This window comes from Agelaius phoeniceus, chromosome 5, assembly GCF_051311805.1.
Source record: "Agelaius phoeniceus isolate bAgePho1 chromosome 5, bAgePho1.hap1, whole genome shotgun sequence".
Lineage (NCBI taxonomy): Eukaryota > Metazoa > Chordata > Aves > Passeriformes > Icteridae > Agelaius > Agelaius phoeniceus.
The window spans coordinates 67,485,448-67,510,303 of NC_135269.1; the positions used below are offsets into that span (position 1 = coordinate 67,485,448).

Below are 24,856 nucleotides of genomic sequence, written 5' to 3' on the forward strand. Positions count from 1 at the left end.
AATCTGAAATGCTTGTGATGAGCAGCTGGAAATGGAAGAATGGAAAGAGATGACCTCTTCTCCTCCCCATCTAACACTTAAGCAATGGGAACAGAAGGTCTAAAGGCCAGAGAATGTGGCCTGTGGTTTGTTTTCATGTTATGATTTTGAGAACATGTAACTGGCTTCCTAAATTGATCTCTGTGTGTGCGAGGCCTCGCAGTGCTGCGTAGGAATTCAGTTTTCTGAAGTGTTCACAGAGCCTCTTCAGGCCTGACAGTTATTTAAAGTGATCACATAAAACATGATTCCTCAGGATTTTTTTTTTTTTGGGTTTGCTCTGCAGAGGCTTTGACAAAAGGCACTTCTGAAGGGCCTTTGTACATTTTCCAAATGTCATTAAAAATGTTGTGGGGCACATACAGCAATCGATCTGCATGAAATTACCTGACAGAAGTAATGACAATACCTTTGCTGAAATGTCAGTGATGGAGAGAGACAGGGAGACTGACTCGGTATCAGAATCCGATTTTACTGTGGGATATAATATTATATAAATTATATAAATTATATAAATTATATAATATTTCAGGGAGACTAGTAATGTGTACTGCAATGATTAGGTTAAAATCACATGCACAAACTTATGCATATAACAACAGCTCTTGCTTGCAGAGTTTAATGAGATTTTTCTTTTTCCGGTAAACCCGTTTGATTTAATCTTCTTGCAATCTAGGTCTAATTTTCAAAGTTCTGTTTGTTTTTGCCAAGGCATCCTGTTATCAAATCTCTTATGTTAACCAGGTCCAAAGTCCATCATCTGTCTTGTGCCCCCCAATATTCCAACACTGAAATAGTTCTCTGGGCCTCTGGTGGTGGGTGAGAGAACGCCTGACATCCTCCCAGGATTTCCAGCGTGCCTCCCGGTGTGTGAGAATTCCTGTCACGTACGAGGGTGTCAGAGGTTTCTGTTCGAGGGGGGAGAAGAGGAGCCCACTGAATGTCTTTAGCAGGAGCTTGCTTGTGCCTGATGGAGTTTTTGCAGGCTGGGTTTAATTTTAGTTCTGTTGGTGGGTCTGATGCTGGTTCTGCACTGCACTGGAGTCTTTCTTTAAGCATTACGTGAAATTTCATGAACTGAGACTGACTTGAAAAGAGGACGCAGCCGCACTTGTTCCTTACTGAGCCTAGGGGAGCACGCTGCATCTGTCAGCACTCCTTTCAAGGGGTTTTTTTTTTTCTTTAGCTACTTTGTGAACGTTTACTTTAAACTTTATTTAGAGAAATCAGTATGTGCTCTCTGCAGTAAACAATTCTAAAATGTTCTGTAGAAATACATTCAGGACTGGTTGCAGTTTTTTGTCTCCTTGTGCTGAAGTCACTCTAAATCCATCACCCCAGCCTGTAGAGTCGTCAGGCAGAAATCTTGCTGGGAAGGTAGATGAGTTCTTCCTGCTGCAGTTTTGCTTGAGCATACTGAAGAGAGCCATGTAATAAGATGTAGTAATGAAACCTGTTGGAATTTTAGAGGAGCACCTCGTTCCTTTGATCTTGCTAAGGAGCAATGATTCAGGTGCTACAGATTGTAAAGGATCTGGTGTCGCCAGCAAGACGGAGAACAGATGCTGCCAGGAAAGGTAAGAGCAGCTCTGGGATATACTCAGGGTTCTCAGTAACTTGCTATGAATCAGAAATATTTTGGGAGTTTGTTTGTAGTTAAATTGCATACTTGATACTTAAAAATGCTCTTTGTTGTGGCATGTACAGCTGCCATAATTTGCCTTGGAACTATATTAAGCCTAATTATTATCATTTTTGCAACTGCTGCTTTCCCAAAGAGAATCCCAGTGACGTTTATGATGCTGAAAATTGAGTTTGTCAGCATCTGTAACTGTTACTGCTGTTACTGTTGTACTAAAGATTTTCCTTTTTTTTTTTTTTTTTGTTTTTTTTTTTTTTGGGTTTTTTTTTTTTTTTTTTTTGTTTTTGTTTTTGTTTGTTTTTTATGGTAAAAACATTTTTGTTGTCAGGAAGCTCAGGATGTGAAAGTAGCAGTCGTATTTTGTGTAATCCCATCGATATAGTTTTTAGAATCTTAATGCTCTAAATGAGAATAAGAGCAAAACCAGGCTTCTTTAGTGCTTATGGAAATGAGAGACTGGAAGTACAGAGCTGCACTTCTGGCTAGGTTTTACAATTAGATTATTTCTAGATTACAACTAACTTCAAAATCCAAAATGCCTCTTGCAAGTGTATGAAAAACTACTTGAAATAATCAATGATTGTTTGAATTCAATTGTTAAATGCTGTTCTTGTTTACTTAAGTATGTTGAACATTTGTTTTTTCTTTGCTAAAGTAGTGCCTTCTTTTGTGGTATCTGTCAGACATCTAATAAGAAACTGATTAAGCACTTCTTTTGTCTTTTACATCTTGATTATTTCCAACTGTTAAATATTTGGTTTGTAGAGGAACTAAATAATTTGTAGGGATAACTTAAAAATTTCATTCTTACTAGAATTAATTTGCTAGGACTGGTTTATTTTATATTGAATAGGTTGTGAATAATTTAGGATTTACAGCATCTGCCTGTTACTGTGTCATTTTTCTGTTCTGCCCTTAAGTGTAATGTGTGCTGTAGGCAAGTATCTCTGTTTCAACCAAATAACATCAGGCTGCTCTAATTGAACAAGTCAGGTAAGGAAACACCTCTGAAAGTAAATAAAAGGAGTGCAGGTAGAGCTGGCCTCAGCTGTTACCCCCTTATTCTGAAAGAAAAAAAGGTAAGCTGCCTAATGATTTCCTTAGGTTTTGCAGTGATTGGTTGAACATCCCCCCCAAGAGTTATGGAGTTTCATCCCAGTGAATTACTTGGCTTCAGCACTGTTCATGTTTGATTTGTGCTGTTTCCAGAGGAGGACGAAGGGACAGAGGCTCTACTTGTCTGTTCTGCACGTACCTCACTAGGCAGGATTTTTATAGAACTACTGGAAGAACTGCTTAAAAAGATTTAACACCAAAAGCCATAAAAATACTGATTTATAAGGACACACTCAATGGAATTGAAAGGGAAAGCTTTGCAAAACACAAGGAAATGCTCTTTCTCAGTTCTAAAACTTCCAGTTTTTTTTCTGTTTGTTTTACTCCCTTAGTGAAAGACATTAATTTTGGTCATTGTTTGGGTGGTATTCTCAAGCTGCTACTAACTGAGCTAATTAGGTGCTAGCTCCTACAGAAGCTGATGATGCATTTTGATGAGCAATATTAAGATCTTAATATTAAAAAACATTCAAAAACATTTACACAAGATGTAAAATGCTGACAGGTTTTGGTGATCAATACAGTAATTTGAGTAGACATTAGGTTTTGTTCTTCACAGTGTGCAACATTAAGCATCTGGTGTACATGAAGGGCTGTATTCTGCAGAAATGACTCATTCTCAGTATTGTTCTCAGTAAATGGAAAAATGGACTTGTAAAGAAAGAGTTGCTAGGAAGCCTCCTGTGAATGTGAGGTGAATCAATTGAGACGTGGGGGATGATGTGTGAAGTGTTTACCAAAATGCTTTCAAATTGGTGTTACTAAACTGTACAGATTGTAGATCCCACTCCTCAGGTCCATCCTTCTCTTTCCTTTTAAAAAGTGTTTTTATTAGAATATAATTTCTTGGGAGGTAAATGTTACAAAGGAGCACAGTGTGTTAATTGAATATTTCATATGTGGTATCAAGTTAAAAACTTCTTTAGGACTGAAGTTCATAACCAAGTAACTGTTTTTATAAATAGTACATAAAGTTGGAGGGGGGAAAAGGATTCCTCTGCCTTCCAATTTTCCCAAGATTTATTTTCAGACTGAGGCTTAGAAGCACAGTTAATAGCCAAGAGTGTCTTTTTGCATCCATCATTCAACATCAGAAGCTTGTTACAAGGTCTGCAGTAAGCACAGCTACTGTGGAGATGAAAATTCAATCCCTGCAGAAGAAATTCCTGCAGAATGCCATTTTAAAAACCCCATTACTAATGCTTCATGAGTTGAAATGTGGATTTAATGGGGTAGCTGAAGAGCCTGACAGAGTTGTGGAGTCTAATTTTGGGTTTTTTATGGATCAGTCTATTTTCATTGTGGCCGTGACCTATGCCACAGGTTAAATTAAATTTAATTTTTCGTATCATAAGAGGTTGATAAATAGGTGGTTTACAAGACTAAATCCCACAAAGAGTCAGGCAGTGTGAGCATGAGTGTCCATCTTCTCTCCCAGCGCAAGACCTGTGGTTCTGGTTTTGTCTCCAGTCTTTGGCTGCTGAGGCTGACATCAGAACATCCTTCAGTGGGCCTGTGTGTCTTCCTTAGTGAATGCACAAAGTGAGCTAAACAGTTGGTTTTGATTTATAATGTCTCACATTTCCATACTTTTTTAAATCTTGTGCTGTTTAAAAATTGAATTACTCAATATTTTTAGGGGGAAAAAAAGTCCTATAATTGTTTTCCATAGTCTTGCAATTGCAGTGAGGCTGAGTGTGTAGAGTTTGTTGTTTGGTTTTTATGGGTTTAGTTTTTGGGAAACTCCAGACCCTTACCATGTTTAGATAATATCAGATTTGTTAGAGGAAAAAATTGCCACTGGTCACTTACTGTCAGAGGAGTAACACTTTACATGCCCTGTAAGTCTGAAGGTGAACATGAAGTTGTAAAGAAATTTAAGAGGTTGCCATTATTTTATTTATGAAATCGAAAGTCTGCTTTGAACAAAATGATAAATCATGGCAGTATAAAATTCTCTTGACAAGTGTTCTGATTTGAAGCCAAACCTTTTATGAGATCTCAAACCTTTCTGAATTTAAAAAATAGTTTAAATGTTATTTGTCCTAGAGAAATCCATGTAGAGTATAAATCTACTAATTATTTTCTTCTTTTCCATCACTAAAATCTTGGTTGAAATCCAGGTTGTATAAAATTACTGAAGAAATACTCATGTTTACTTCTTTGCTCCCTTCCTCCTCTTACAGATGGCTACAGCAGAACTTAATTGGCAACATCACCTTGATGTTAGGATATAAAAAGAGACCTTGTATTAAAACACTTCTAGCAGATGGGAAAACTGAATTGAAATCACAGAATTAAAAAGGGATGCAATATTTCAGTGTGAGACAGAGAAACTTGAGAGAAAACTTCAGTTTAATACTATTTTTTTTAAGAATGCAAGAGGAGGCATATTCACTGCACTGTTGGGCCTATGAGGTATGTAAGTGTTGGGCCAGCCAAGGATAACTGGGTTTAAATTTTCCAGCAATAAATTGGGAAGTTACTGCCTGGATTCAGTGCAGACAGTGCTGTGGTGGTACCTTGTATTTCACTCTTAGACTTGACAAGAAGTAAGCAGTGTTTGTTTGGTTTGTTTCTCTGGGCATGGACTAAGTTGATTAGTTGCAAGATGGAGAAAATAAAATCAAGGTCCCACATCAAGTAGTCATGGTGTTTACCTTTGGTGATAATAGAGGAAAAGTGTGCTCAAATCAAATGCATTCCATTGAGGCATCTACTAAAATATGAGAAATTTTCTTCAACCCCTTGATTTTTCTGTTTCTTGTAGCATCTTTGCAAGGAAGGCTGAGAGTTTTGCCTCTTATGGGAAGTTCCAGGGTTACTTGAATTTCTTATTTTATTTTTTCATATAATACTGTTATAATCCATGTTGAGTATTTGAACTGATAAATGCTGAATTAGAAGTAAAGGTTTCTCTAGACTCACATACCTATCCTTGAATAGTTAATAAAAATTAATGAGCTCTTTAGTGAGCTGCAAGCAGGGAGTTAAATTTTTTTTTTTTTTGGTCATGAAAATATGAAATTCTGCCCACAGGAGCCAAGATAATTTATTGTAGTCTGCAGCTCATCATTACAGGTACACAGCTTCAATTCACAATTTACTGTGGCAACGTTTCTAGCAGTGTGACAGAATTTAACTGCATTTCAACAGTTCTGCCATTATTTGTGTTGAAGTTTCAGCTGTGGTTTCACAAATAATTAATGCTGGCAGAAATGACTCCTCCTGCTTTGCCTCTGCTGCTCACTTGGCCTTTCCATCCCAGTTCAGATCCCCACAGTGCTTCACCTGTGTGTGTGTGTGCCCATGCAGTGGTTTGGAGAGGGACACTGAGCTTCTCATTCTTGTTGAGCTGCTGTGACCTTGATCAGTTTAACTCATCCACCTGCTAATGCAGCTAATCCACTGCTGCTGCAGTTCCAAGGAGGAGCCAGCAGTGGGATGTGAGAGAATCCATGGGGACAGCTTTCCTTCAGTGGTGCCACTGGCTGAGGCTGATGGGAAATGCTGGTGGGATTTCCTTCTGCTGGAGTGAGAGGAATTCACCTCAGGATGATACAGACACAAGCAAGTAATAACACAGTTGGGTCACTGCACAGCTGGACACACAATGTGTATCCAGAGGGTTTTTACCTGATATACTCTCCTTCTGAGCTGGCATTTGCTATGTCTCACCTTTAATAATAGTAACTTTCATGGGCTACACATACATCATGGCTTTTCTACTGAATTTCTTATCCTGAAATTTTATTGCCTTTTTACTTTGTTTGAATTTTTATTCTTCTCCTTTGTTTGATGCCAGCTGCAGTGATTAAGAAAGGTCCTGGTGCTGCTTCACCATATGTGGCTGTTAATGGCTTACTTTAGTGTCTGTGTATTTGGTTATTAGGTAGGTAGCATCATTAAACAGAGTCTGTAGATGTTGTATCTTGGGAATTGGTCTGTGGCATAACAAAATTAGCACAGACAGCTAGAATTCATTTAGCTGTGGAGAAACTACAGAGAAAAGAAGCACTCACTACTTGTTCTGACCTTCTGCAGTAATGTTAGTTACCTGAAATGAGCTAATTTACAAGCAGGTAAGCCCAGCAAAGGCAGCTCATCCCCAGCTTCCTACTGTGATTTGTTATTCTAGTATGTCTTGGGGTTATTTTTGGGAAGGTGTGACCCTAAACCTATGAACTGTCAACTGTAATATTCTCAATAATCCTGAAATACAATTTTAAGGTTCTTATTTGTAGCATGTGGGAGCTTAACATAAAATATTCCTATACAAGTAGGCTTGAACAAGAAGGAAGAGTAGGGAATGGTGCTGTAGTATAATAGGGAAGAGCACAAATAGGGTTTGCAGTGATGTTTTTGCTAGATGGGACAGAAATTCAGAAATTCAGTTCTGTGTGCATCAGCACAGCTGTTTTGGCATCACTGAAGCTGATCTGACTTGCTGTGTGTGAGGATCTGCAAACCCTGTCCTGATCTCACTGCAGCAGGAGGCACCTGGCAGCTTGGTGAAAAGACCAACTGAAAACAAGGTGGATTTGTTGGGTTCCTTGAAAGAAGAGGACAATTAATGATCCATCCAAGTTTTTGATTAACATTTGGGAAGATTAATGAGTAACATGGTTTTGAGCTCGAGCTGGTGGGATGGGTGTATTTGGCTTTCTGGTTTCAGTGATGCTCCAGCTGACACAAAGATTCTGCATTGCCTGAGGCATTTGTCCACTGTGTTTGCAGTAGAGCCAAGATCTCAAGCCTGGATCTCTGAACATGGCCAAAAACTGTTTGCATCCTGTGCCTTGCTTCTCTATTGGCTCTTGTGCTTCTATCAGTGGGGGAATTTTACAACTAAGACATTTTAGTTGTGGTTTGGAGACTTTGAGAAAAGGCTGGGAAGCTCTGCCTGAAGGACCTAGAAAAACAAGCCTTATCCTCAGTCTTGCATTTTCATAGCTCAGGTGAACATATTTTTCTGATCTTGATTTTGGTGGGATGGCAGTTGTGCTGATGCTGTTTTCAAGCATGCAAAACTTTTTTCTTCGTGCTGACTGTCAAAGGGTAATGCTGAAGTTATTTTATATGAGCAAGTGTATTTCTTTCCTTGAAGAAATACTTGTGCTCTTGTGATGTGCACACTTCAAGCAATGAGGGATCATCTAATTTGTTTTAATGTGTTCTTAAGTTTTCAGTATTTTATCCTCATACTTATCGAATTTGCAATTCAGTGTTAAATATGAATGTTGATGTCCATCTTTTTCAATTGAGAGGCTGGTACAGAATTTATTTGGAAAGCTTGAAAAGGTGACAGTTTTTCTGTTAAATTGCAGTGGATACGATCAAGCAGTGGTGCAGAGATAAATGCTAATATGTTTGCTGTTTGTTTTCAATAATTTAAAATGTGGTGAGTATTTCAAAGTGACAGGGTCCCAGCTGGACATTTTCTACAACAGGTAATTATAGCTGTTGGGTGGCTTAGCCAGGGCTTTTCACAACTTCCCTGGACATCTTATCTGGCTTCTTCAAAGTATTTTTGTCCTGTTGAACTTCTAGATCTTTTGGTACAGCTTGTAAGGAAAACATCCAGACCTCTCCAATCAGCTATCAAAGCAATTTTTTAACTATTTTTTTTTAGTTAATCCTGTCTAACAGCAAATAAAAATACTGTTTTTTCCAGTGGATTAGCTTACACTGTTTCGTCCTACTGGTTGCAAATCCAAGCAGTTTCTTTTAAAGGAAATTATCTGTCAGCATTAGTATTAAACTATTCATAAAAATGTTAATTTGAACCGAATTTCCAGATCAAACAGAAAATGTAATTAATGTCAGTTAATTAAATTCTTGGTGGAAATGAGAAAATAAGTACACAGATGCCCAAGACTGCTGTTGTCTCCTTGCTAATAAAGCAGCTAACGAAGCATTTTTAGCAGTACCTGGAGGGGGCAGGTCCTTGGTGAAAATCATTTCCTCAAGGAACAGATTCTGCTCCCTTCTGCTTCATGTCCCAGGTGATGTAGGTTTTTCCCCCTAATGTTATTTTCTGTAGCATTATTACATGTCATCACAAACAAATAAAAGGAAATAGATGTGCAGGCCCTTGATTACACACTCTTCTCTCCAGGAGGAGAGCACGAGCCCGTGTCAGGTGTCACGGTCCCTTAACTCTGCACCCCAGATCAGGTTATAAATCTTGGGACCTGCCACAAGGGCTCCATGTGTACACGTGGGCTTTGGTGTGAGATGAGTCTGGGCTGGCTGGCCCCAGCAGCCATGAGCAGATTCTGGCCACATGGAGAAGCTCATGGATGTTCAGCTTGTGGACTTTGGATACTCTTGTTTGCCTGATCCCACTGCTGGGTTTAAGGTGTTCTCTGCTGCCACTGGGAACAGCTCAGGTGCACACTGCTCATGGAATGGTGGTCAGAACAGTAACTCTGCACAACAGGATTGACCTGTTCCTTTAGTCTCAGGGTGTTCTGAAGACCTCAGGGGTTTTGTAGCTTTTAAGCCAGGTATCACCCTGATTCACTCAGTTGAAACTGTACATCCTTGGGGAGTGAAAGTTGTGTGCTGCAGTTGATATTTTTCCCTCCCTTCCCACTGTGTGTGTGCTAGTTGGTTTTGTTGTTTGTTTGGTGTGTTGGTTTTTCTTTGTTTAATAGTAGTTTTTTGTCTGGCACTGTTGTGCTTTCTGAACAGTATCACAATCTGGATGCTCCACTCCTAGGGCACATGAGCCACAGGACTGCTATAATCTAATGCAGGTATTAATGACAAGTAAGTGTAATACTAGGAAAAACAGTCTCCTTATTTCCCTGTGGTTTAATTCATCATTGGAAAATAGGTTTCTATTAAAGGATCTAAAAAATCAAATGTCTTTTTCTTAGCATTCATGTTATAGTGGTGTAAGTGATGGCTGCACCTTCCCTTCCTTGCAGGCATTAGTTATATCTGAACATGGAGTGGACAAATGTAACCTTTCTGCCTGGTATTTTTTAAAAAGAAAATAGCAAAGTCCTGTAAATTTTGTGGGCAAATCAGATCGCACAAAACTTTCTGATTTATTGACTGGAAAATATTTTTATTCCCTGAAAGCTGAAGGGCAAATTGGTTGTTTTTTCTTTTCCTTGTTTTTAGATGAGATGTTTTTCTTTTGAGATGTTACTTAATATACCAAGCAAGATTAATATGTAACATTTGGAGAGGAACATGAGTGTGAACAGGCAAGTTTCACCGTATTGCTATGTGCTAATCTTCCCCCCCGCAAATATTTTGACTACAGGGCACTCTTCAAACCCTTTTTTGTCTCTACTTAGTCAGGAGTATCTTACAGAGGTTAAGGCTGAGTTTCAGGCTTCCTTTTGAGAAATAAATCCTTCAAAGTTTTAATTAATAATTTTGGTTTACTGATTCCTGTCACAGTTAGAATGGAAGTGAAGCTTTTGTTGCTAAACCTCATTTCTGAGTGGGAAATAGGAGTCTGAAGGACATGGGTATAATGCAGTTCACAAGTCTCAACTGGAATGTGAGAAGTTGCCTTGATCTGAAACTTCCTCTTGCTGATAGAAAAGGAAATACTGTTTGTGCTAATGAAGGGACTTTGGTAACTTGAATATGCTGTGATCTCTCCTAGAGAAATATTTTCTGTTTCATTTAAAGTCACATTGTTTGGATTGGTGGAACAATTCCTCATCACTTTCAAGTGTTGGGTGTTCCTGGGATGTTTCCAGGGCTCCCCAGTGTGCAATCTACTGCTGATTTCAGGTGTTGCACTTTGCTGTGTGATGTATAAATGGCTGCACCATTGCTCTGTGTCCTAATTTTTCTCCTTCTATAAAGAAAAGACCTGACTAATCCTTTCCTTTTTCTGATGCCAGCTGTACATTGAAAAGACTTTTAAAACGTTTTGAAAAATTTCCCCATCTATGCTGCAGCTGCATCAAGTCTTGAAGCCACCATGTCACATCAGTGAGTAAAAGAAAATGTTGTGTTCACAGACTGTAGTGTGGATCACACATTGCACAAATCAAAGATATGTTTTTGTCAATTCTGGGCCGTGAATTAGTACTCTGGCTAGGTTTTGAAAAACGTGGGATGAATGCTAGTCTGGAGCTTGCCAAATCTATAGATGAAAAAGAAAATAAGCTACACAGACTCCAATTCCCACTACTATTTAGTTTATAGGCATTGGAATGACCTTCTAATCTGTGCAGTGATAATTGCCTGTTTTACATAATGTGTAAAGCTTTGCAGAGGAGTATTTGTAGTGATGGAACATGTATTAAAAATCATTGTCTGGCAACTAATAAGAATGTAAAGCCATTCTATAAATAGTGCTGATAAGTTCTAAAAGGAGGAATGAGCAAATATACTTAGGCAAAATCAAAAGACAGCTGTGCTGGGCCTGGGCTGGGCATTTAACAGTGGCTCATGAACTGTGTCCATGCTGGCAGAGATGGACAGAGGAAGGCTGGGAGTTCAACATTCCTCTGTACTTCAGCAGTTTTTTCCAGGCTAGATCAAACCTTGGGTAGAACATAACTTGGAGGTAGGAGTGCATCTCCCAGATAGTTGAACCTGGAAGGAATCCAGCTGTGCATTCTTCCAAGTCTCTTCCCAGCACAAAGTGGAGAGCAGTAAATAGAGATGATCTGGAGCTTTGCTCCAAAGCGCTCTTCCAATTTAGACTAAAATGTTATTTATAGAATTGTGTGGAACATCAGTAGTCTTTTATCCCAGATTTATGATCTTGGCATTGGAAAGAATAGCCTAATGAGGTTTTTCTTGGAAATAAATGGAATTTCTGGTAAGCTTGATATTCAGGGGCAGAGGGGGATCGAGGGATTATGCACTAAAGCATTGAAGACTGACATTTATAACTTGGGTTTTTATATATTCTGCATTTTGAGATTATGTGTTAACTTAGTGGCAGAGTTTGTGTACTGGGCTTACATGGCAAGGTTTTGGTAGCTGGGGTTGCAGAGGTGGCCAATGTCAGAAGAGGCCAGGGTCTGCCCCTGGGCTGGGCATAGCCAGACACAGCTTGCTCCAAAACAGGCCCATCTTGGGCCAAAGCTGAGCTCACCAGTGAAGCTGCTGACACCTCTGAGATAAGATAGTTCAGAAATGTGCAGCAGTTGTGAGAGAGGAAAGAGATAAAAGTATAGTGGGAATTAACTCTTCAGACCCTAAAGCCAGTGAAGGAACAGGAGAAGGTGTTTAAGCACCAGAGCAGAGAGTCACTGGCAGCTCTGGAGAAGACCCTGGTGAGGCAGCTGAGCTCCTTCAGCCCATGGAGGCCCATGGAGGGAGCAGAGATCCACCTGCAGCCCCTGGAGAGGCCATGCTGAAGCAGGATCCTGGCAGAAACTGTGGCCCTGGAAGAGCAGCCCACATCAGGAACAGGTTTGCTGGTAGGGGCAGCAGCTGGTGGGAAAGGCCCCTGCTGAACAGTTTGTGAAGGACTGTATCCCTTTGGAGGGACCCCGTGCTGGAGCATGGGAAGAGTGTCAGGATTAAGGAGCAGCAAAACCCAAGTGTTATGGGCTGACCTGTACTATTTTTAATTGCTAGTAAATTAGATTTCCCAAGCCAAGTAGGTTTTTCTCATGAGTGTAATTGGTGAGTGGCCTCCCTGTTTATCTTGATCCATGAGCTTTTTCTTCTTTTCTTCTCCCCCAGTTAAGTAGGAGGAGTGAGAGCAGGTCAGTGGGCACTGGGCAGCCAGCCAAGGGTCAACCCAGTACAGCAATGCTGAGGATGTGCACAACCTTAAACTTTGCAGCTCTGTTCCTGTGAGTCCTCCCCAGTCCATGTTCCCTGGAGCTGCCAGGGATGGCAGCATGAGCAAATTCAGCAGCTGGGCTTTTCTGTCATTGCACTCACATGATTCTGTTTACCAGCTCTGCCCAGAGCAGTAACTTCCAGCAGAGCGGGAGACAAAGAGCAGTGATGTGGTCAACAAGCACTGTAAATCCAGGATTGGATGTCTGAATGATGTCCTCCTGTCTTTTCCTTTCTGCTCTCTTAATGTACTCCTAGGTCAAATCTCTCAGTGTTAAAAAAAAAAAAAGAAAGAAAAAAAAAGAAAAAAAAAGAAATGAATAAGCTTTGTAACATTTCCAGCTGCTGGTGTGTAGTAACTTGTTTTGAAACAGTATTAACTGGTATGCCAGTTTTGGAGCAGTTTTGCTGGTAAGTGTTAGAAATTCTGAAGTCATTGCTACCATTAGGAAATGTCAACAAATTATCTCTTGTATCTTCACTGTGATAGAATTTCATGATATGAGGAGCTTGGAGAAGAGATAATCAAAGGCTAATGAGAATGCACTTGAATGTGAGGTGATTGCAGGTGGACAAGGGGACACAAAATTTATTTGACATATCTGAATCATTCCTGCTGCTGTTGAATTGCTATTTAATAGTTTGGTCTGGGCTTTGTTTATTTGACTAAGCTACCTTGGAAATTTCTGATTCCTTTTTCATTTAAAACAACTTTTCTGTGGTATTTTTTACTTTTTTCCTCTCAAACCTATTTTTACCTGCCCTTTATCTGTCATGCAGTTTTCATCAGTTGAGTTCATAGATTTCTGATTAGTGGAAAAATATTTGTTTCCAATTAAAAACTAAAAAAAACCAACTTAGAGTGTCTTATTTGGGAATAATTTATTTTAATACAAAGACATTAAAAATGGCTCTAACATGAAAACTATTGCAGCTCTTTTATAATTTTAAATTATTTTTTTTCTTCCACAGTTAAAAAAAACCCTGCAGATGAGCTTGTTTCCCAAGCATTCTTTTTCATTCTGAGCCAAAAGTGAAAAGTCCTTCAATTAAAATTTGGCTAAATCCTACAGTCCCATGTGAAAGGCTGTAAATATTTGGTATTCTATTTATATGAGCTAAGAAGCTTGAACTTAAAATGCTGATGGCTGAATGATGTATCAGGGAACTGTCTGATATTGGACCAGTAATGACATACCAGTTTCACTGAGGAATAGTTACCTCTGAGGTGTAAGAATAGGAAATTTGCCCTGCTTGTCCTGAAGTGGCCACAAAGCAGATGTATCTGATGGTCACATCATTACAGTGGCTTATAAATATGGCAGTTCCCTGTGTCATATCCTTATAGCTTTAAAACTTGGAGTTACCTAAAAGGTGGCTATAAAGTTTTTAAAAAGAAGCTAATTTATACTTTGTTTGTATTATTTTTGTGCTGGTGAGTCTCAGTTGTGTGCTGGAGAAAACTCTGCTTTTCAAAGTTACTGTTCATGGACCCTTCACACTAACTTGTGCCATAGCCTAATCTCCATTTTTTTCCTATTTTTTCTTCATCCTTTTAAGGATGTGCAGTTGTTTTGCATCCATATTTTGCCTCTATGGCAAAAACTCTTAACACAGAGTTTTCCCTTAGGCTTTTGATTTTTTTACTCTTTTTTTTCTTTCATTTCAGCTTTGCTTGTGTAAGCAGAGAGCTACCAAATACTGCTGATGTAATATACAGGTGTGAAGGAGGAAAACAGGTGCAAAGTGGTGGGAAGATTGGTACTCAGATTTGATGGAATGTTGTAATCTCATACCCCTTACTGATGATGGCTTCTGCATGCTTTAGCTTGACAGCTACTTCTATTCTAGCAGTTTGGTACATCATGCTCTTAAAATGTCATGGCTTAGCTAAAACATCACACTTCCTCCTCCCCCTGCTTTCTGTATCCTCTTATTGTTTGCATTTATACTGTCATTAGGTGTGACTTGTGAATTCTCACCCCTTGCTTCTCAAGTCTCAGAAGGTGTCACAGGGCACTGCCTCACTGTGGGCTGTGTCAGGGTGAAGGTTGCACTGTCCAAGCTGAGCAGCAGTGCTTGGGCTGCACTTCCATCAGCCCTGGAGCTCTGGGTGCTGCAGCCTTCACTGCATCCACAGCATCAGAATACATCTGTACCTCTCAAACAGGGAGAGAGCCTCTCATTGCATTCCCACCAAAGGGTTTTTTAATTAGTAAAGCCAGATTAGCTGAGTTTCAAATCCATGTATTTGTTTTGTGCCTTTGCTTAAAACCCTGTCTGTTTATCTGAGAAAAAGTGACTGAGTCTTTGTTGGAGCTGGTGATTCAGTGAAACACCACCTGGGCTCAGTAGCACCTGAAGAATAATGGCTGTTTGTGATACTGTTTTAATTGTGAGAGAACCTCCCCAGGGTGTGCTGCTGACTCATTTTTCAGAGAAACCTGTCATCAGTGTGTCTGAGGTGGCCTGACTGCTGCCCTGGGATTGAGCAGCCTTTTGTACCTCAGGTACAAAGTACTCTCTGATGCTTTTGTTTTTCTACATTTATGGCACATGATATCACAATAATGTGAACCACTGGTTCCTGTTGTCAGAGCTTAGGTTTTGTGTGCTCTTCCAAAACAGTGGGTGGTGGCAAATAGAGTATGTGTGAGTAATTTTATAGTGTTTAATAGTTACACCCCTGGATTTTTCTCTGCCAAGGAATAAAGTGAGCTAGAGAAGGAGAAAGTGTAGAAATTCTGCTCACTATTTAAGCAGAGTAAGGTTTATACTGATGACTAAAGCACCCTAAAAGCTGTTTTGTCTTTAGTGTGGCTTATAGTAAAACAAATTGCTGTTGAAAATGATATTTCTTCTTTTCCCCCAGCCTTAAGAGAGATTGAGTTGTTTGTAAATTCTTTCAAGAACTTGCTGTCACAACAAGAAGTTTGTTGGTAAATTGAACGGTTTCAGAAAACTCTAAAAACAGAAGAAATATTTGGTAGTTTTCATTCACTTTCAGACTTGTGTGATAGATGACAACTGTACATCTGCTGAAGAGGGAAGAGTTGATGAAAGGCTGTTGGATTTTCATCCAGTTTGAAACCCTTGGAGTGATAGTTCCTAATCCTTCCAAAATGTTGTAACTGAAGGAACATTCATTAAGTTCATCCTCTTTGTTTCCCATCCTTTGCTAGACCTTTCAGGAATATGTGTACAGAGATGGTTTTGGTTTGCTGCATTACAGTTCCTTGCTTCAAGAACAGGCTTTGGCTTTGGTTGTAGTAACATCAGAAATGCAAAGCTGACATTTTAACATGTATTGAAGAAATGTTTTCAGTTGTAAGAGGGAACCACAATTCATAACCAAAATAAATTTTTTCCTTGCAAGTAATTTTGGGTTTAACTTCACTGCTGAAAACTTCACTGATGAATTTGCAGAATTTCCATGTGAGGTCAGTAGATTTCAAAATGAGTGTTGCCCCTCCCTCATGGGAAGGTTTCTTGCCTGACTACTCTGTCTACCTTTCCAAGTCAAAAAAAAGTATTTAAAGATCATATAGCCTCATGTAGAGCTTTGACCTCTAAAGTTTTTTTCTCTGCAGCTCAGGTTTTAGAGCTCAAAGCTGTTGTCTTGTGGAAGTTGGTTGTTTGGTTCATGCCTGGGTAACCAGTCAGCCCTGTTGCTCCTGGTCCATCTGAGCTGCACAAATGAGAACTTGAACCCTCCCCAAAGTGCTGAATATCTTAATTGCATGTCTAGAGGCACAGCAGACAGTGGGTGGATGTGTGTTTAAATCCCAGCTGGTGCTGTTCCTCTCTCTCTGGTGGAGAGAGCAGCTCATGTCTGCCCTAGGGGAGGCTCTGCAGTGGCTCTGCTTTTCCCAGGGAACAGGATCCTGTTTGCCAGGTGCAGCTCCACAGGCTCAACCAAGTTGTGGCTCTTCCTGTGGATTTTGATTCTGTGGGGGATGTGAAATTCACATAGGTTGAGAGGGATCTATTGGGAATGAAATAGGTTATATGGGCTGGACTGGAATCCATGAAAGGCTTTATTTGTTTATTATCCTAGAGCTAATGCTGATAAACTGGAATAGGGATTTCCAAAGTACTGCATCAGTGTTTGTATTAGATGATGTAGACTTTCTCAGTTCAGTGAGTTTAAAACTGCCTTCTTAAAATTTCAGGTAATTTTCTGGTGAGATATGAGAATCTGTGACAAACAGATTTTTCTGGGTTATGGGTGGATTTCTTTGGTTTGGCTTTTTTCTTTAACACAGTGTAGTGGTTTTAAAGCAGATCATCATTAGTAGGTTCAGTGCATTATTGACTTCAGCATAAACAAATGGATTTTTTTCTTGATGGCTGTGTATAAGGCTTAAACTAGAATTAACATCATGTTTGTTTTGCAGTAGGAACTTGTTAAGGTGTTCACAGCATGTGTTTGTAGTTCATTTTGTGTCAGTACTGGAATAAAAGTACTGATTTTAGGAGAAGTAGCATTGAAAGCTTCATGGTGGGTTTCTGTTACTGAAGTACCTCAGTGGTTATCTTGTTCTGAGCCAATAAAAAGAAAGTGTTACTGATATGCCTGCCTGTTAATGCACTGATTATTGAAGTTATTGTTTCTGTGCAACAGCAGTATAAATTAGTAATTATCATCTTACATCAACACTGGATATTTGGATATCAGAATATCCAAAGAATGAGCCAAATGCTGCCTCTTGCTGTGATCTCTTACTTGAAGGAGATTTATAACCTCTTTGGAAAATTCTGTTCTGGCTCTGTATTGTCCTTTAAAATCAAAGATTTAAACAAATGTCTTTTCATTTTCATTTTGTGGTCTTTTCCTACTACAGCTTTATGCCTGACTCTCAGTGGTGCTGACATTACAATGTTGTCTGTAATTAACTGGAGTCAAAGGTTGGGGGAAAAAGACCAAGACCTTTTTTTGGCACACTCTCCTAAGTTTTAGGGATACACTACATCTAAAATCTGTACATTACATCTAAAATTTGGTGCTTCCTCTAGCAAAATAATAAAGGTGATGGATCTAATGTTGGCAGAAGGTTTTTCTTACTGATACAGTGTTCTGTAGATACACAACCAGAAAGTTTGTGATCTTTTTTCTTCCCCCTTTCTCCCTACCTTTTGTTGTTTTATCCAAACTCTAAAGTTGTTCTATATTGACAAAGGTTTTAACTGATGCAAACTAGGTGGAGGCAAACAAATTCATACTGGTATTGCTGATTAGCAGTATGAATGCAACCTGATTGTGCTTTGGGGGTATGGCACTGGGATTTATTGCAGCTGCTCTGCTGGGGGCTGGGACCAGGCACACAGGACAGCCTGGGGGGCCCTAATTCCTGTTTTGCATGGGAAATGCCATGGCTGTTTACTTTGTTTTGTTTACCAGTCCTCAGCCAGTGAAACTGAAAACAACAGAACCTTCTTGTCTACCATTAACTTCCTTTTCTCATGGAAAAGATGAAGAAACTTCCCCTGTTTCTGCTGCCATTTGACAAACTTGTTAACCTTTCAGCTGGTTGTCTCTTACTCCTCCAGCCTTTCCTATAACCACTTTATAAACATAAAAAATATGGATCTACTGCTGCCTGACACTTAAAATGATTTCAGATGTTCAGAGGGGATTTCAGCATTTCTTTCCCTCTCTTAAATGTCATTTTAATTTTTAAGTTAATGACAGATACTGTAAGTAGGCAGTTATTCAGCTCCATGCTGTGTAGACATGACTGATACAAGAGGGCAGGTATCTAAATTTGCCTTGATGTCTTCCTGTGGACTTACTCAAGCTTATCACAGAGCTACCAAGAAAAGGTTTAGTGTCATATGAGCTTCTTGGTGCCATTCAGACTTTTCAGAGGATTCCCTTAGAGGATCCTATTTGTACTTAAGGTATTATTACTGCAGTTAAAATGTTTATCTGCTCTAAGATGAGTAGCTCAGAGACAGAGTAATTGAAGAAAGCTGTTCAGCAACGGTGAACTGAGCTCTAGCATGTAACTCTGTATTTTTATTTTTTTGTGAAATGCTCTAAGTATGTTAGGATTATATTTAAAGTTGAACAGAAGGGCCTTGCAGCTCCTCTCACTGTTACTGTGCTTTGTGGTGGTTCCTTCAGTGTATCCCAATGGTAGATGGAGGGATGCCTGAGATCCACACTGTGTGGTGTGGATCACAGCAGTCTGTCTGTAATAACTGGTGTAACTTGTGTAACATGCTCTTGCTGGATGTCTTGGTTTGAAAAGACAAGTGTTTGTTAAGGCAGGCAGGAGGCTTCCTTGAAATGGAAAATGACAGAATTAGAACATGACCTGGCACTCTGTGGGTCAGGGTGGTGGCACAGTCCCATTCCATGGGGGCTCAGCCCTCCTGCAGTGACAGCTGTGGTTCTGTTGGAGCAGGGATCCTGCAGAAGGGTGGAGTTTTCCTCTGAAGGTCCAGTGATGGTGTAGAGGTGGACCTGGTCTTCCTCTGGGAATCCAGAGGAGAAGAAAGCTGCTCCCCTGGGAATGCAATGGAAGAAGGCTGCTTCTGTGTTCCAAATGTCAGATTGTATCCAGGTAGGAATGCTTGGCTCCTCCCCCTGGGCAGAGCATCTCCCAATGGGATGATGGAATTTTATCAGCCCTGCAGGGACACTCAATGGCCCATTGACAGCAGATGTCTCCCCAGAGGGAGGATAGGATGTGGAAGAGATAAAGAAAACTGCCCAACTAACAGAAGATAACTGCCCCCCCTCTAACAGATTGCAAATACAATACTCACATCTTACAACCCAGGACACTGGAATAAAGCGAGAAATGATTCTTCATCCTGCCACAACTTTCACAAGATTTAAGATTTTATTTTCCTGTTGTATATTGGGCTGAAACTGATTTTAAAACTTGAAAATGAATGCCAAGGCCTCCCCATGCTGTATCCACACAGGCAGAGCAGCAGCTCAGCCCCTGGGAGGCTCAAGTTCAGGTGTGAGCAGAGGCTGCAGGGAGGTTCTCTCACACTTTTGGGCAAGGACTCGTCCCTGTGTGCTTTGCATTGTCTCTTCCAGGAGAAGGCAGAAAAGTCAAAGGCTGGTAGGATGTGAGCAGCTGGGGAGTGAAGTCTGGTGATTTCAGGAGCTGCTCATCTGTTGCTTGTTTGTGAACACTTCCTTTTCCAAAGTTTCGTGTGGGGCCAGCAAGGTTTGGGCAGTGCCTGAGCTGAGCAGCAGCTCAGTGCCAGCCCTGGGCAGGTCTGGGGAGCTGCTGCTGCATCCCCATGAGGCTGTTCAGGTTCTACTCCTGCCACCTTCAGTCAGAGCTGGTGTTTTTCTGAGCTGGCTTGGGGCTCTTTAGTCTTGCTAAGTGGCAGAATAGCATGTATTACAAAAACAAACCCTCCTTTTTTTCCTGTTGTAATCAGTTAAATCGGCTGTGTAATTAAATGATGAGCTGGACTGTGGGTATGTCAGTGTGTTCACAGCTCATCTGTGTAGAACAATTCTCTTTATTTGAGCCAGTATAAAATGATACCAATATCAATGAAATTTTGTAACTAGAAACCTGTAGCTTCTCTAGCCCTACGGAAGAAATAAACCAGCTTCCTCAAAAATTAAGAACCACCCTCTTTTAAAAAACTTCATCCAGAGTCTGTATGAGTGTTGTCTTGGTGATGTTTTAAACTGGGAATAGACTTCACATCATTAACGCTGAATTTTAAAATATAATTATTGTTTGCTTCATTAATTTTGACTAATGCAGAGAGAAAAATGATTAATCAGGAGACTTAACATAATTAGTGCAGTGTGGCAACTGACTACTTAAATATAAGTCTGTTAACGTGGGAAGCATAGCTCTTGTTATGAAATGTTCTACTTTGTGTCAGAATTGAAAATATTAGAACCATTTTACTCTTTAAATTGATGTGGCAAATCTTAGTGCTGTGAAAACATTCATATTCTACCACTAATTATGATGTTCAAAACAGGAAATCTGAAATGATGTTGGAAATAATGTCAGCATTTTGGAGAATTTTTTAATGTTATTTTGATTTATGTTGCTGGAAAAAAAAAATCTTATATGTCATCCTGATATATGGCATTGGGAAAGCAAAGAAGAAATTTATTGCAGAGAACTGCTATGTTCAGCCTTGCTGAAAGATGGTTTTGCTTGTGTGTTTAGTAGCCTGTCTTGGTTAAAAGAAGTATGAGCAGCGTCAGTGTACAGAAGGGATACTTTAGTTCTCAAAAGCCTCTGGGAACTGCAGGTATAATATACTTTAAAAGTACAAGGAATTAAAAAAAAAAGGCATTTTCAACTAAATTTGCTTATAAAATCGTAACCAGTACCTGAAAAGCCACTGGTGTAAAAGGATGCCTTGACTTATATTAGGTTGAGGGTAAAATTCCTGAAATATTTCTGCTTTTCATCTGTCAATACTGCTTCTGAGGTCAAGTGTCTGATCTTCCCATAAATGCAGCAGATGATTTGCAGCATATTTTATTAAGACATAATTGTAAAGGCTAGGGCTAGTGCTGGGAAAGGTCATGAATTTCAGGAGGAGTGTGGGAGTAATACTCATGAGCTGTAGATGAAACAGATTTTATGTTACAGTGGGATCAGTTCTAGCCACAGCAGGAGTTCTAAGAAATGTAATCTTTTCATGGAAGACCATAAAGTGATTTGCAGTAGTAGAAAACCTCCAGTGTTTTTCCATGAAGGCTGTGTCTCTGTTGTTCCATGGCTGCTGGGTTGGAACATGTGTCACACTCTGGGCTCTCTGTGTCCCCTGGACCTGCAGATCTGCCCCCATGGCCACTGCAGCAGCTGCTGGGAGGGCTGAGCTCAGCAGGGTTTGCATCTCCTGACAGACAAACGTGTGGGGAGTGACCTCTTCTGTGTGGCCACAATGCTGCTCTGTCATGGCACTGAGCAAAGAGAAAAATGGTGATGAAAAGGCCAGATACCAACTACACCCTTGGGAAGAGAAGAACAAAGGATGACTTAAGCTTAGACATAAGACATGAGTTAGTTGTGGCACAAGTCAGACCAGTCTTTGCATACTGGCAAGCCCCAAATTATACCCAGCCTGAGTTTTTACATTGAAGTCTATTAAGAGCTGACATAAATGTTTCAGGTTGTGTTGACAGAGGTTTGGGCAGGAGGGTGGGTTGTGCATTGGTTTTGTCCTCTTTTTCTTTCAAGAAAGGAGCATTGTTCAAAATTGGCTTTACTCTTTTCAGTATAGCTTGTTGAAAATTGGCAATTATGGTTTCTTCTGGCTTTGCAACTGATTATGTTAACCTTCAGCAAATTAATTATCTTCTGGCTCATGACTGCACACAACACTTTGTGAAATGGAATTACAGTAGAGCCCTGCCAGATCTTGTCACTCCACTTTGTAAACCTTGTGGGAACTTTCATAAGGCTCCTAAGAAGTGAGGTGATGACATGAGCATTCCAACTGCAGCTTCCAGCTGGTTAGGTGTAGGTATTGCTGATGGAGTGATCTAATTTTAAGGTTTAATTATTTACATGAAACACACTGAAAAACAAATTGCAAATTAGGACTAAATGGCCGAGTTGTATTTTATTAGAGAATATTCTTTTTTCTGTTTTATTCTGAGTTTTGTGTTTTCTTGCTCCATTAACTAGAAATGTTAGTAGGTAGACTATGTTATTGAAAATAAAATGATAGGCATATTGCAGTAATTGATTAATATTGGTGGTATTTCTGTAAGCCCTTAAAAGCAAGATAGAGTATTTGATTTAAATTCTGTGTGATACATAGACTCCTAAATTCTCATTTCATATTTTGATGGACTCTGTGGAATATTCCTTAGCAAGGCTGCCTTGATTTCCCTGCTCTTGCTTTAAGTCCTTTGGAGATCACTTTAAAATTGATTTGAGAGGGTTTTTAGTAGCAGTTAATTTTACTAATTTCCAAAGTGACCACTTTCCATTGGTGAACGTGCAGTGTCTCATAGGGAATGTTGCAAAACTGCAAGAGTTCTACCACAGTGAAACTTAATTTTTCATTAAGATGAGAGTTCAGTCATGTTTCTTCAGGGAAGTGAAATCTTTCATATTTTCTCACTCATTACTCCTCATGCTGTAGAACTACAATAGTGTCTATTCTGAATGCTGATTATGAAGAGGGGGAGGGTACATTTGTTATGCTGTTGCAATGGGGTTTTTTTAATGCAGAACATAATGCAATATATTGATTTTCCAAAGAGTTTTACTCTATCTTTTTGCTTTTTTCTTTTCTTTGGAATAGAGAGACTTTTCAGTTAAGCCAAAATCTCACCTTTTCTGTCTGTAAGTCTGTTGAAAAACACTCACAAAATCAGACATGCTAAACTTGAGAGACTTAAGAGAAGTATCAGTGTAGAAATCTCTTGTATAGCTATAGTATATATGTATATATATTTATATAGATGTGTTTGTGTGTGTGTATATCAGTAATATGGTTTATTGCTGTCTGGGATTAGAAGAGCAGCAGTGATGTTAAAAAGCAAATTGTTTTCAAGTGGTGAGGGGGTGAGAGAGTTAACCTGGGACAAATGCTTGTGTTCATTGTGTGTGAGTTCTTGTCATCCTCACCATAAATATGCTCACAAATAAGGAAACAGAAAGGAGCTGGTTTCAGTTCAGTAGTTCTGTTATGAGCAAAGTGGAAGATGATTTCTGTGTAGCAAGAGGATTGCTGTTGTGTGTGTCAGCAGTAAGAAAATGCTGCTTTTGAGGGCAATGTGCCTGGTAGTGGACATGGCACTGCCTTAGTCTAAACTCATAGTGGTTCCAGAGACTAAACTATTGACACCTGGGCTTGGGTGGGATCCATGAGCAATAATCACTGGTAAAGACAAAGGAGCTGCTGCTCGTTTCCAGGCTCGGTGCTCTGCCACCGATATGGGGAGGAAGGTTAAAACAATTGAAGGAACTGTTCTTTTTTCAGTCTCTGGGGGAAAGAAAATACTCCAACACACTTGTTCAGATCTCCTGTTCCTGGCATTTTAACACTTCTCTGAGTGCAAGAAAACCACAAAAGGGTTGAGGCTGGAAGAGACCTCTGGAAGTCATCTGGTGCAACCCTGTGCTCAAGCAGGGCTGTGCAGAGCTGCTTGCCCAGGACACCTCATGAACATCTCCAAGGATGGAGAGAGATTCCACAGCCTCCCTGGGTAACCTGTGCCAGTGCCACTGATCATCTTTCAGCTGGCTTCACAAAGTGTCTGGTGGTGTGTGTGTGCCCTGACTTGCTTGGGTTAGGATATGGAATTGGCTGGTTCCTGGCTGCAGGCATCACATAGCAGCAGAATGGCAGGGTGAGAGAGCATGTGAGGGCTAAAGTCTGTGCAGGAGAATGGCTTTGTGTGTTTGTTCTGGGATATTTGGTACAGAAATCTGTTTTTCAGGTTTTACTCCTGGATTTTTGTACTTTTATCAACAAAAATGTTGTTGTCAACTTCTGACATCCTAGGTGTTCCAAGTTCCCAAGATATCTTGAACAGTAAAGGAATTTTGATCAGAAAATATGTAAAATCTCCATCCTTCAAGTAGGGAATGCCAGTTACAGAAATCTAAACTGTATTTTTTAGAGTTACCTAATTTTGTGGTTTCTTAGGTAATAAGCCAGGAAAAGGGTACTTCAAGCCCCATTTCAAGTAAGTCCTTTGAGTAAAACGCTTTTCCTGCAGCACTTGGAAAACACCAGTAAGAATTCTTGCCCAAGAGTAGAACAGTGATGTGTTACAGGAGCCCTGGCCTCTGAGGCTGTTTGTTCAAATCCTTTTGTTTATTATGAGCTGGAATGCAGGGCTGTGGGCTGGGCTGGAGAACACCAGCGTGGTGCCTTCGTGACACTTGGCATTAACAAATGGCATCTTTGTTCCCGCCTCTGCAGCTCCTGCAGCTCTAGAGGGGCTGTGGCTGGAAAAAGGAGCACGTGTCAAGGGGCTCAGTTGTGTGGAGCAAATGCAGCAATTGGAGGAGGAGAACTTTCCCCCCAGTCATTTTTGATAAACTGGTTTAGAATATGGTGTAGAAGCAAACAGATTTACTTCATGAAGACTAAAACAGAGCTCTACAAGGACTGGGAAGAAAATGACAGTCTAAAGACTGGTAAAGTGTTGTGTAAAATTTTATGTACTGGTCTTTAATTGTTTTCATTGTGCTGTTATTATCTCTCATTTCAAATTGGTGATAACTGAGTTTTAACTCAATATTTAGGAATATAATTATGTTTAATGGTGGAAGAAATGTATCTCAGTTAACTTCTGGAAATAGA

At 39.9% G+C, this 24,856-nt stretch overlaps 1 protein-coding gene across 3 annotated transcripts in view; it reads left to right on the top strand.

The window, feature by feature from the left end:
• USP6NL (USP6 N-terminal like) overlaps positions 1-24,856 on the top strand; it is a 114,576-nt gene that overhangs the window by 21,792 nt on the left and 67,928 nt on the right. The window contains exon 1 of one of the 3 annotated variants that reach the window (XM_054631433.2): positions 981-1,616. The exons of 1 other annotated variant lie outside the window; for it this stretch is intronic. In XM_054631433.2, the coding sequence (XP_054487408.2) occupies positions 1,544-1,616 (73 nt within the window). In that variant the 5' untranslated portion in view covers positions 981-1,543. Of the gene's footprint in view, positions 1-980; positions 1,617-24,504; positions 24,691-24,856 lie in introns of those variants that run through there. One more of the 3 variants, XM_054631434.2, reaches the window with a different exon arrangement.